This window comes from Lissotriton helveticus, chromosome 2_1 (assembly GCF_964261635.1).
Source record: "Lissotriton helveticus chromosome 2_1, aLisHel1.1, whole genome shotgun sequence".
NCBI lineage: Eukaryota > Metazoa > Chordata > Amphibia > Caudata > Salamandridae > Lissotriton > Lissotriton helveticus.
In genome coordinates this window covers 2024960522-2024973880 of record NC_136059.1, presented here as the reverse complement: position 1 = coordinate 2024973880, position 13359 = coordinate 2024960522, and the positions used below count along the sequence as shown (strand labels likewise).

Here is a 13359-nt window from a genome sequence, read left to right as displayed (position 1 = left end):
ATACGCCACATGTTTGCTGCTTGAGACGCTGTTCTTTTGCCTAAGCGTCAAGTAGCTTAGACTCTTTGTCTGGTGGTGCAGCCTCACCCTGAAGTTTGTGAGTTTGCTCTCTTGCGTGCGTTGGAAACTACAAGTAAGTCTAGTGGTACTGGGCCTTTAATATATGCTGGGTCTGATGGGGAAGCTTTATATTTTTTCTGTATCCGAGGATTAATGACCCGAGTTCTGACTGGGTCTTTGAAGACTTCAGTAGCATGATTGACCACTCCTTGAAGCATGGGCAAGAGAGATGAAGACCTTTGTGCATTGTCGAATGTTTCCATAAGGAAGTGTTCCTCAACAGGGTCTGTATAAATGTCTACACCATGATAATGTGCAGCCCTGTGAATTAATTTGTTAAACCCTATAGTGTCTTCTGGTGGGGAAGGCCTTGAGGAGTATATGTCATCCTGAGGGACATTTGGGACATCTGGGGTAGTATAATTGTCCCACGGGTCTGGGGATCCCGTGGGCGTTGTTGGATCAGGTGTGTTACCCCCCCATATCATCAGATCTATCATCCCTGTGTGTTGTGATAGGAGATGCTGGAGAATGCTGTGGTGGTGGTGATGGTACAGGTGAAAGAGAAGGGGAAGGCAGTCTTAAGGGAGAGGTAGCCATGTCCTTTTTCTTTGAATGTGGAGCTGGAGCTGGTGTGTCCAGTGATCGCTTCTTTGTAGCCAAAACTAGGTGTCCAGTGACTGGGTCCTTGGCCAGAGTCTTTTGAGAAGGGTCTGGGTAGGATAAATCCACAGCAGGGGATTATTCTTTTGGTGCAGAGGAAGTCTTATGCACCGAGATGGCTTGCTTTGGTTTTTTGGCAATGTCTTTCACTGGGGAGACAGCCGTCTTTTTCGGCTCCGAAGCTTTTTTCGTTTCCCAGTGTTTTTTCGGTTCCGGTATAGGTTTTGGATCCGATTACCTTTTCGGATACGATGATCTTTTCGGTTCCAGTGGCGTTTTGGAATCCGAAGCGGGCTTGCTTGGTTCCGGCCTGGCTTTCGGTGCCAAAGGTGTAGTTGTATGCTTCGGTGCCGATTACTTGGAAGTCGGGCCGTGGTCTTTTTCGGTGCCGGTATGTGTGCACCGGCACCTTGTGAAGGTCGACTCGACCTCGAGTGCCTGAAGGCTTGGTTAGATTCTTAGCCGGGCCCGAAGGTGGGGCAGTAGAAGCGGTTTGACGGTGTGCACCCGAGCTGGAGGGCGAGGGTGTGACCGGGGCCTTCTGTGTCGAGGAGGGGTCGAGGTTGACGGTCTTACTTACGACCCGCTGCGCTGGAGTGATGTCCTCGACTTCTGAATCGTCCGCTTCGGAGCTGCCGTCGATGTCGTGCTGTTCAGGGTTGTTGACGCCCTCCTCGAAGATGTCGTCCGGAATCGGAGCTGAAGATCTATGAGCCATTGTGCTCCTCGCTCTTCGGTCCCGGATAGTCTTTTTGGAGCGGAAAGAGGCACAAGCTGAACAGTCTTTTGCCTCGTGCTCCGGAGAGAGACAGAGGTTACACACCTCATGCAGGTCGGGGTGGGTAAACTTCGACCCACATTGAGGACACTTTTTAAATGGCGTCCTTTCCATTAGCTAGAGTTGAGGCCTAGGTAGGCCCGAAGGCAGTCGACGACGACCGGAATCAAGATCCTCGATGTTTGAAGATTAGCGTCGTCTGGAAGGCGTTTGAAACCAAGTTTTGAAGTTTTTGGTGAGGATTGCGCGCCAAAGGAAATCGGTTCCAATACGGAGCGCTGGAAAACATCCGAGCCCGGTGGCGGAAAAAAACAATCTGGGGATGGAGCCGATGCCCATGTGCAGTATCATCCTAAGGAGGAGTCACCTATCTCGTGACTCCGAAAGACTTTCTACAACAAAACAAACTGCAAACATCCGGGCCCAACACAAGGTGGCCATCTATGCATAGTGTGTAATCTGCAGCTCATATGCCTTGAACATGTATTTATAGTATATCCTATACCAATACACAAGTTCATTAAATTTTCATTAGTGCCTTTTTTTATGACTCCTAAAAAAGAATGTGTTTCTTTCTTAACAGCTGGGACAATCATATGTTATTTGCTCTCACAGATCCAATGAAATGTTCGATGTAATAAATGAAAATATATATAAATGTTACTCTGCCAGAAAAAGAATGTGATATACCTAAAATGCATTTAGCAGCATCATTGACATCAATTAAGAACAAATAATTATCAGGAGAGCATTAACACAAACAAATCAGGAACATATAACTATCAGGAGATCATTAAAATGAATCAATATTGAAAATGTGATGAACTGGTGTTTTGGAAGACTATACATTTTAAGCACATTGTCTTGAAGTATCTTACCTAACCAGAGTTGTGAAATTTAATACAATATCTACTTGTTAATGAGACAGGTTGCTTCATAAATCAGCTTGCTATGTAAAACAATCCACTCATTCCTTTAGTGTCATGTAGTGTGGCAACAAACTATGGCAGCAATCTCATTATATAAGAGCATTGATAATAGCCTCTCTGATTATGCCAGGGCCAATACTATACTAGGACTTGAATACTAGCAATTTCCATATTTTGCCACCTTTCTGCAGATCTACATGCAGGAGCTGGAGGTTGCGATAACCAATAGTTCCAAAGCTGGAATGCCCTTTTGAGTCTGTGCAAACCTACTAACTTGCATGTTTTAAGGGTTTTTACCTGCTCTTCTTTAATCTTTTCCCATACTAAGAAAAGTTGGAAACTAACAACAAGTTGGTCTATAAACAAGCCTTACTTGACTACAAAAAGTTAGCACATAAGGAGAAAGCGTCTTACTTCACTCAAGCCATTCTAACGGCAAAGAATTCTTCAAAGGAACTTTTTGCGACAGTGAATAAATTAGCCAAATGCCCTGAGGAGACCATTCTATCATCAAATTAAACATTTTGTAACTCCCTAGCCACTTTCTTTCAAGACAAAGTGAAAGTAGTCTATAGTAGGTTTTCACAGAGTGCCGCCCTAGGAATGCTGTCACCTCTAGGGTCTCCTGGTGCGGCTTTGGGGGAAATGGAAACCTCTCCGGTATCCGCTGATGAGAGTGATCCGCATGAAGTTCTCTCCTTTCCCCTATTAACAATAGAGGAAGTCATTAATCTCATGATGTTTACCAAATCCGGGTCCCCCCTTGATCCCTCTCCACCTAAAATTTTTCATCTTCTGGCAGAGGTTCTTGCCCCACATCTGACTCTCATTTTTAATCAAATGTTTTTCACCGGTATTTTTCCAGCTAATTTGAAATTGGCGTCCGTTCTTCCCCTCCTTAAGAAAGCTAATCAGGATGGAGCAGACCCTAACAATTATCGGCCAATCTCCAGAATCCCAATGCCCACAAAGATGGTGGAAAAAGCTATGAATTCATCTCGGATTATCTGAAAAAGCACGATTGCCTAGATAATTTTCAGTTTGGTTTCAGAAAGCAACACAGTACGGAACTGGCACTGATTTTTGCCTCGGAGATGATTAGGCTGACCGTTGATGCAGGAGGCGATGCAGTACTAGCGCTGCTTGACCTCTCTGCAGCATTTGATACGGTTAACCATCAGAAATTATTGCAATTGCTGGAGGGTATTGGTATCAGAGAAAAAGCACTTGATCTTCTAAAATTGTTTCTGTCGGGGGGGGAACAGTTTGTGGCTCTTGCTGAGCACAAGTCGCTGAATTTCACACTGCCATGTGGGGTGCCACAGGGCTAGTCATTAAACCCTACCCTCTTTAACGTCTATGTGGTCCCACTGGCAAGGCTAATTAGATGTTTGGGTTTCTCTGCTATTTCATATGCAGATGATACCTAGATTGTGGTTTCAGTGACAGGCTCTCCAGATGAAATGGCAGCCCAGTTCCACACATGTCTTCTCCAGGTGGGGAACTGGTTGTCCACTAACTGTTTGAAGCTTAATGCTACCAAGACTGAAGTCCTAATTTTTGGCAAAAACACCAACTTCTGGAACCTCATGCTGTGGCCTCCAGAGTTTGGCCCGCTTCCCTACCCAAAAGATAAGGTAAAAAACCTGGGGGTGACATTATTGTATGCTATTGAGTATAAATCAACTCTGGAGTATTTTAATGTTAAGTATGTAAGTATTCTTCTGGGATTACATCTTTTATGAAATCCACAAAGGGGACCCATTTGGTCTAGTAAACTTATGCTTGTGCGGTCATGCATAAGGCCATAATCAGCACCTGATGGGGTGCGAGTTATGGTTAATTTACACAACCATAAGGAGCGAATTTCAGTGTTTTTCAGGTTTTGCAAATATAACTGAATTTTAAATATATTTATTCACTGAAAGGGGTACCATAAGACAATCCTTAAGAAAACACAAAATAGAAGGCCAAGAAAAATAAACAAGCATACCAAAAAAACATAACATTCTTACCTTAGGAAGCAAAGTGCAGCTCCAATATAATTTAGATACGGCTTTGCTACCACTTCAGCATCTATGCCAAACATGCCAAACCTGGAAGATTAAAACACGTTTTTAAACATTTCATGCAACACTTTATTTAAGGAAGAATCAAGGTTTCATCGCATAAGGCAGTTTTGCCTTTGATAAATTTTATTAAAAATGCTTACAGCACATACAAATAATACAAGGCAAGGCTCCGTGTTGCTCAACCTGAATGCCTTCGAACTCCCACATCCCAACTCCTGTAGGAGAATGTAAACACAAAGCCTTACCTGAATCAGGCACTTGCAATACAAATTCTGGTGGGCTGGCCTTTTGACTTAACTGCAGCGGATGAAGGGCTGGCAGTGACCCCTTCTACTGCTTGGTCCAGTGACTCAGCATCAGCATCATCTGCACTACACTACAGATAACGGCGCCCCTTATTACACCCACCTCACACCAAATATTAATTGAAGTGGGAATCCTCAGTATGCATTTTGACTGTCTCTGGGTTTCTTTTGAAGCCTGTCAGGTTTGGATGACTGCTCAAGTTTGTGCTCAGGATGTTTGAAAGTTCAGAACTCAGTGGATAGTTCGGTCTCCTTCTCTCTTCAGATTGAATCTTCTCTGAATGATTAGGTTTGCGATGCCAAATCTCATGTTGAGGTTTAATGAGGAGTCAATTTCCGAAGGATGTGAAAATGCAGTGGATATAGCCAAAGATTGGCACTTCACTACACCTCTGCCAGGGATCTCCTATTGTGTACTGCAACATCTTCACCCCCAATAGTTGGGCTTCAGAAGCTGAAACTATAGGAATCTCACAGTCCAATTGGGTAGACAGGACATAATCTCAACTATAAAAGAAAACAACTTATAAAAACAGAATTATTTAAGGATGCATTCAAGTGAAGTCGTTTTGAGGACCGAGCTCGAGAAACGTAAATCTTCATTGTATTTGCCTACACTGATACTGCCCAAATCTGCAAAAATCATCAGTGTTTCTACATATCAACAAGCAGCACTATATAAAGCATAATAATAATTATAATAATCATATTTTTAGGACGAGCCCCCCCCAGCAGCTTCGAGGATAGTACAGAGACTTTTCAAATTGTATTCCTTGTGTTATGCAGGTTATTTGGAGAAACAACCAAAACAGGAAGATTGTAGGATGATTGAACAATTCCCTGTGTCTGCATATCACAATGTATCCAGTAGGACCTGGGAATGGAAATTACAACTGTGTGCACATAGGACCTCCCGAGCAGCTTATAGAAACGAGTAATGCAGATAGGGTCGTTAAAGGTAGATCACGAGACAAGCAAAAAGAGTGCAATACATCATATGGGGTCGATAGCTGTACATAATAGATGGGTAGTTCAGACACAAAGCTTCAACAGTGCTAGGGACCAAAACGGACTTACTATGTATTTGTATATATGTGCTGTGAAACTTAATTTGCAAGCGATCTACAGTGCATTGGGATGCCATATCGAGCAACTTCTCATTCTTTGATACTTCTGCTGAGATCTATGGCCATTTGCTGAAGGGTATTTTTGTGTTGGTACTTTAGGGAGAAATCCTTTTAACTCTGGAATTGTCAGCAGTAGGAAGAGCAGAATGGGGTTGGCTACGCAAGAGAGTTCTTGTAGACGAACAAGTAAACACCTGAGATACAGAGGAAGGCGACGAAGGGAGGAGAGGGCTGAGGGATGGCGAAGCCCAGATGAGATCATCTGGCATTCTCCAAAACAAGAGGCTCCAAACCCTATCCTGTCTCTGCCTATTCTAGGTTTGCTCCTCCACACCGAATTGCCTCATCAGCCCATCGCCGAAGTTACAGTACATGGTTCTCCCTAGAGGCATACCCATGTATAGTGCTTTTGTGTTCTCTAAAGCATGCAGAGCTGGCATAAAGCATTTCACATTGTGAAATTAACTCAATATTGTTGAATGGTACTGGAATTTATGGACATCTTACTGGTAGAATGTGGCCTGTAATTGCCATCCAACCCAGAGGCCTGTTGGCAAGGTGTAGGTTTTCGGTTCTGTTGCTGGCCTACAGGTATTGGGTAGGAAAATGCTACTTACCAGTATGCATCTGTTCTTGGCATGTAGGGCTGCAGAAACACACACTATTGCATTAGATCACCATCTGGTGGTGGGCCCGGATGATTACACTTTGTTGTTGTCTTGGAAGATTCTTTGTCTGTTAGATGACTCCTCCCTTAGATCGTGGTATGCATGGGCATCGACTCCATCTTCAGATTGTTTTCACCATTGGGCAAATGATGGAGTTGTAGGAGTACAGATAAAAATGACCATGTGTTGTGTATCTAAATAAGATAATACTGGAACAGATACAGGTAGCCGGGGAGGCGGGTGGGCGTGTATGGTTCTGCAGCCCTACATGCCAAGAACAGATGCATACTGGTAAGTATCATTTTCCGTTCGAGGCATATGGGCTGCAGACCACACACTATTTCATAGATTGCACAGCAGTTTCTCCCTTAGCGGCGACCACCCGCATCTGTTGCAGTAGTTTGAAATAATGTTTTGAGTACAGCCTGGCCAACACTTGCTTGTTGTTTTGCCTGCACATCTACACAGTAGTGTTTTGTAAATGTGTGAGGAGTAGACCATGTAGCTGCTCTACAGATGTCATATAATGGTATATTTCCTAGGAATGCCATAGATTCCCCTAATTTACGGGTAGAATGAGCCCTAGGGGGAATGGATAGAGTGATTTTAGGTTTTTGGTAACAAATTTGAATGTACTTAACAATCCATCTTGCAGTGTCTGATTTTGAAATAGGATTTCCATTATGTGGAGGAGAAAAGGACACAAACAGTTGTTTAGTTTTACGAAATGGTTTTGTCCTATCAATGTAGTAGAGAAGCGCTCTTTTTACATCTAATGTATGTAGAGCTCTTTCTGCAACTGTTTGCGGTTGGGAAAAAAATACTGGCAACTCAATAGATTGGTTGAGGTGGAAAGGTGAAAAGACCTTTGGCAGAAACTTTGGATTTGTTTTAAGAACCACTTTATTGTGATGAAGTTGTATAAATGGTTCTTGAATTGTTAATGCTTTGATCTCACTTACTCTTCCAAGTGAGGTAACAGCTACTAAAAAAGCAACTTTCCATGTAAGGAACTGTAAATCACAGTAATCGTTCGAAAGGAGGACCCATAAGTCTTGTGTGAACAATATTTAAATTCCATACTGGAGAGGGTGGCATTCTGGGAGGAATTATTCTTTTGAGTCCTTCCATAAACGTTTTGATTGCAGGTACTCTAAACAATGACAAATGTTGACTGTTTTGTAGATATGCTGCTATAGAAGCAAGATGTAACCTATTTGAGGAGTACCCTAAGTTAGATCTTTGCAGATGTAACAGGTAGCATATGATGTTTTGTATGGAAACATCTAAAGAGTTGATGTTGTTATTTGTGCAATATACAACAAATTACACTTTGCTGCATAACATGCTCTAGTGGTAGGGCGTCTTGCTTCTTCTATGACGTTCATGCAATCGGGTGGTAAATTTAGATATCCAAATTCTAAGACCTCAGGAGCCAAATCGTTAGATTGAGCTGCATTGGGTCTGGATGCATAATCTCTCCATGGTTCTGTGTCAGTAGATGTGGGGAGAGTTTTAGTTTGTGATGTGGTACTACTGAGAGCTCTAGTAGCGTGGTGTACCAGGGTTTTCTTGCCCACGTTGGTGCTATGAGAATCAACGTGAGAGAATGTTGCTGTAGCTTGCGTACCACTAATGGAATTAGTGGGAGAGGTGGAAAAGTGTACGCAAATTTGTTTGACCAGTTCATCCATACCTCATTACCTTTGGATAATGGGTGTGGGCATCTGGCGGCGAAGCTTGGGCATTTGGAGTTGTGTTTTTTAGCAAACAGATCTATCTCTGGTTGACCCCACTTTTGTAAAAAATGGCTGAAGAACTTGATGATGAAATTTCCATTTGTGTATCTGTTGTCTCTGATGACTTAACAGATCTGCAACTTGATTGTGAACTCCTGGTTGATGTTGTGCTAATTGAAAAATGTTCTGAGGAATGGCCCACCTCCATATGCTCTGCGCCAGCCGGGAGAGCTGTAGGAAGTGTGTTCCTCCTTGTTTTTGAATGTAGTACATTGCTGTCATATTGTCAGTCCGGACTAGTACAGCTTTGTTCGATAGGTAATGCTGAAACGATTTTAGAGCTAGAAAAATCGCCAGTAACTCCAGATGATTTATGTGGAGTAGTTTTTGGTGCAGTGTCCATGTACCCTGTACTGTGTGTCATTGTAAATGCGCTCCCCATCCTGTGAGATGTGTCTGTGATTAGTACCATTTGAGGAACAGGTTCAATAAACGGCCGGCCCTTGGAAAGGTTTTTGGGTCACCCTCCGCCTGGGACGACTCCTGGTGGCCTCCTGCCCTGGGCACCACTCCTAAGCCAACGGACCAGGCACGAAACCTGGGCTTCATCCTGGACTCCTCCCTCTCGATGACCAGACAAGTCAACGCCGTCTCATCATCATGCTTCAACACCCTGCGCATGCTCCGTAAGATCTTCCGATGGATCCCCACCGAAACCAAGAAGACGGTCACCCAGGCACTCGTCACCAGCCGACTGGACTACGGAAACATCCTCCACGCCGGAACCACAGCCAAACTTCAGAAAAGACTCCAGCGCATCCAGAATGCCTCTGCACGACTCGTCCTGGACGTCCCCCGACACAGCCACATCTCCGGTCACCCGAGAGACCTGCACTGGCTCCCCATCAGCAAGAGGATCACGTTCAGGCTCCTCACCCACGCACACAAGGCCCTCCACGACCTGGGCCCCAAGTACCTCAACAACCGCCTGACCTTCTACGCGCCCACCCGCCAGCTACGATCAACCAGCCTCGCCCTCGCACCACGCATCCGCAAAGCCACCGCCGGAGGAAGATCCTTCTTCTACCTGGCAGCCAAGACATGGAACTCCCTCCCCATCCACCTTCGTCTGACCCAGGATCACCTCTCCTTCAGGAAGCTCCTCAAGACCTGGCTTTTCGTGCAGTAGCGGACCTCTTCCCCCCAGCGCCTTGAGACCCTACTGGGTGAGTAGCGCGCTATACAAATGTCCATGATTGATTGATTGATTGGTGTTCCACCATTGCAGAGAGTGATATGTCCGGTCGTCTACCACCACCAGATCTGTTATTTGTTGTTATTCCACTGACTTGCCAAGTACTCTTGTATGGGGCGCATTTGTAGTCTTGCGTATGGTACTATGAAAATGCAAGACGGCATCATTCCTATTAGCTGCATGAACACTCAAGCTGGTAGTGAGTGTTGTGGCTGGAATCTTTTGATAAGATCCTGCATACTTTGTGTTCTTGTTGGGTTTGGGTACACTAATGCCTTGGAGGTATCTATTGTAGCACCTAGATACTGCTGAGACAGGGACGGTTGGAGATGATTTACTGTGAATCCCAGTTTGTGTAGCAGGCATATCTTTTGATGCGTGTGCTGTACACATTGGTTGTATGACTTGGATTGTATTAACCAGTCGTCCAGATATAGGAAGACATGAATGTTGTCCCTTCTTAAGTGTGCTGCTACTACGGCTAGACACTTTGTGAAAACTCGAGGTGCTGTTATTACTCCAAAAGAGAGTACCTTGAATTGGTAGTGTTGACCTTCTAGAATGAACCGTAGGTACTTTCTGTGTGATTGATGGTTGGGAATGTGGAAGTAGGTGTCCTTGAGATCTAATGTGGCAAGGAAGTCACCTTTCTTTAGCAACAGTAGAACCTGTTGTAATGTGACCATTTGAAAGTGGTCTGATTGTATGTACAGGTTTAGGGGCCTTAGATCTAAAATAGGTCTGAGGGACCCGTCCTTTTTGGGTATGAGAAAGTATAGAGAATAAACTCCTGTGTTTTGATGTCGTTTTGGGACTGGTTCTATTGCATTCTTTTGCAGTAGAGATGCCACCTCTCGTCTTAGCAGTATGAGGTGTTCTTGTGACATGGGACGCTGCCTGGGTGGTATTGTTGGAGGAGTGGAAGTGAGCTCCAGGCAATAACCTGACTGCATTATTTGTCTTAACCACCTGTCTGTGGTGATGGAGTTCCAGACAGGTAGGAACTGTTGTAACCCCCCCCCCCCCACCCCCCGACAGGAGTGGAATGGTCTGGGGGGATGGAAGGGAAGTCACTGTTTGGGAGTAGAGGCTTTGGGATTATTGTTTCCTCTACCTCTGCCCTTACTGTTGTTTCCTCTATACCCTCGTCTATAATATCCCTTACTGGGCGAGGTTTGGTTGGGCGCATGGTAAGAAGAGGAGGTATTGTCAGTTTGGAAACCCTTAGAGGCGCCCCTATATGAGGAGCGACGAAAGGAAGGTCTATGGGCTTGTGTTTGTAAAGCTCCCATGGATTTTGCCGTGTCTGTATCTTTTTTCATCTTTACTAGTGCACTATCGACTGTTGGACCGAAAAGATGTTGCTGGTCAGATGGCTGGTTTAAGATACTGGCTAGTACTTCTGGTTTGAACTCAGAGATGCGTAGCCATGCATGTCTATGCAACAGTACCCCTGTATTTATTGCTCTAGAGGCTGTGTCTGACGTGTCTAGTGCACAGCGTATGGAGGTATTTGTAATAACCTTGCCCTCCTGCATTAGGTCAGAAGCCCTGTTTTTTTATTGTTCTGGCAAGTGTTGCATTAGTGACTCTAACTCATCATAATGAGCTCTATCTTATCTTGCTAACAAAGCTTGAGTGTTAGCAATCCTCCAGACATTGGCTGCTTGTGAGATGGTGCGTTTTCCCGAAGCATCTAAAAGCTTAGACTCTTTGTCAGGGGGTGGAGCATCCCCTGTTGTCTGTGAGTTAGCTCTTTTTCTGGCATTTGACACTACTAGTGAGTCCAATGGTAACTGTCCTTTAATGTATGCTGGATCAGTTGGAGCAGCCTTGTACTTTTTTCTAGTCTGGGGTTAATTACCCTGGTTCTGACTGGGTCTTTAAATATTTCGGGTGCATGTCTTACCACTCCACTAAGTATTGGATGTGTGGTTGTGGTCTTATGAGACGACAGTAATGCGTCCTTTAGGAAGCCTTCTTCCACTGGATCTGTGAGCAAGTCTACTCCATGGAAAGAGCTGCTCTATGAATGAGCTGCGTAAACCCAATAGTGTCATCTGGGGGAGATGGTCTAGACGTGTATGCATCATCTTGTGGTAGATCTGGTAGATCTGGTGCATCTAGTGCATTATAATCTTCCCATGAGTCACCTGATGGTCCAGGAATATCATCTGGGTCATTAATGTCGTCTATGTGATGTTCACTCTCTACCTCTTGTGAGTAGCTATCCTCATCATTCTCATCTTGTGGTATAAGACTATGTGTACTAGATGGTGAATGTACAGGAGAAATATCTATTGGTATTTCTACTTCTGGTGAAGGAATCCTTATTGGGAAAGATTGAGCATGCTTTTTTAGAGGAACTAAGTGGTACAAAAGGGGGTGGTGATGGAAGGAGCATCTGAACCAAACACTCAGACCCAGTCAAAAGATCTGGGTTTAATCCATCACCGTTCTTTAGCCCACTCTGCCACCCCAGTTCAGACATGGCCATATGTAAATCAGTCTGACCCTGTGTCTCATGGGAACAGTTCAGCCCGAACTGCCAAGCCATGCCTTCCCTGGACCGGAAACAAGCTTCCCAGGACCGGTTTCTGGCATTTCAGCCGTCTTCAACCAGGCTTGCTTGAATCCAGTGGCAAAGTGAGCAAGGGACTCACATCTGAGCATACCCTGCCAACTTATGACGAACAAAGCGGTACAAAAAGGGGTGGTGATGGACGGAGCATCTGAACCAAACACTCACACCCAGTTAAAAGATCTGGGTTTAAACCATCACCGTTCTTTAGCCCACTCTGCCACCCCATAAGTTGGCAGGGTATGCTCAGACGTGAGTCCCTTGCTCACTTTGCCACTGGATTCAAGCAAGCCTGTCTGAAGACGGCTGAAATGCCAGAAACCGATCCTAGGAAGCTTGTTTCCGGTCCAGTGAAGGCATGGCTTGGGAGTTCAGGCTCAACTGTTCCCATGAGGCACAGGGTCAGACTGATTTGCATATGGCCATGTCTGAACTAGGGTGGCAGAGTGGGCTAAAGAACGGTGATGGATTAAACCCAGATCTCTTGACTGGGTTTGAGTGTTTGATTGGTTCAGATGCTCCATCCATCACCACCCCCTTTTGTACCGTTTTTAGAGGAACTGGCGGTGGTTTAGGATAGTCCATTTTCCTCAGGCACTGATGTGATATGTCCAGTCTTTGGATTAATATGAAGAGTCTTTTGATTTGGGTCAGGTTTGAAAAGCTCTTCTACTGGAAAATCCTTTTTCTGCACCTATTTATTTGGTTTGGGGCTGAAATGCTTAGCTTTTACAGTGTCTATTGTCTTTGGAGCAGGTTTTGGTTTCGGTTCCGAAGACTTTTTCTTACGATCCGTGCTCTTTGGATCTGAAGTTTTTGTTCCCTGAGTACGTTTGGACTCATCTACCTTCGGAGCCGAAGTATGTTTCGGTACCAGAACCGTCTTCGGGTCCACTTTTTTCGGAACCGGGGTGGTTTTTGGTGCGGTAGCATTGGGAACCTCTTTCGGTGCCGAACTTGCTTTCGGGTACCGAAGGATGCTTTGGTGCCGGTGTTAATTTTGGCTTAAGGACCTTCCGCTTTTCGAGCCTGAGTCGACTGGAGGCTTTTTTATATTCTTCGCTGCCGAGCCAGAAGGCGGGCGTGTGAAGGTTTTGGTCGGTGTGCACCTAGACCCGAAGGTGGAGGTGGAACCGAAGCCTGTCCCGGTATGGTGGGGTGAACAGGGTCGACGTCTGTACT

At 44.9% G+C, this 13359-nt stretch overlaps 1 protein-coding gene across 3 annotated transcripts in view; it reads right to left on the bottom strand.

The window, feature by feature from the left end:
* The window catches only part of TMEM144 (transmembrane protein 144), a 162288-nt gene that overhangs the window by 107862 nt on the left and 41067 nt on the right, over positions 1-13359 (bottom strand). For all 3 annotated transcript variants that reach the window (XM_078676992.1, XM_078676991.1, XM_078676993.1), the window contains exon 5: positions 4446-4526. In XM_078676992.1, coding sequence (XP_078533118.1) covers positions 4446-4526 — 81 coding nt within the window. The remainder of the gene's footprint in view (positions 1-4445; positions 4527-13359) is intronic.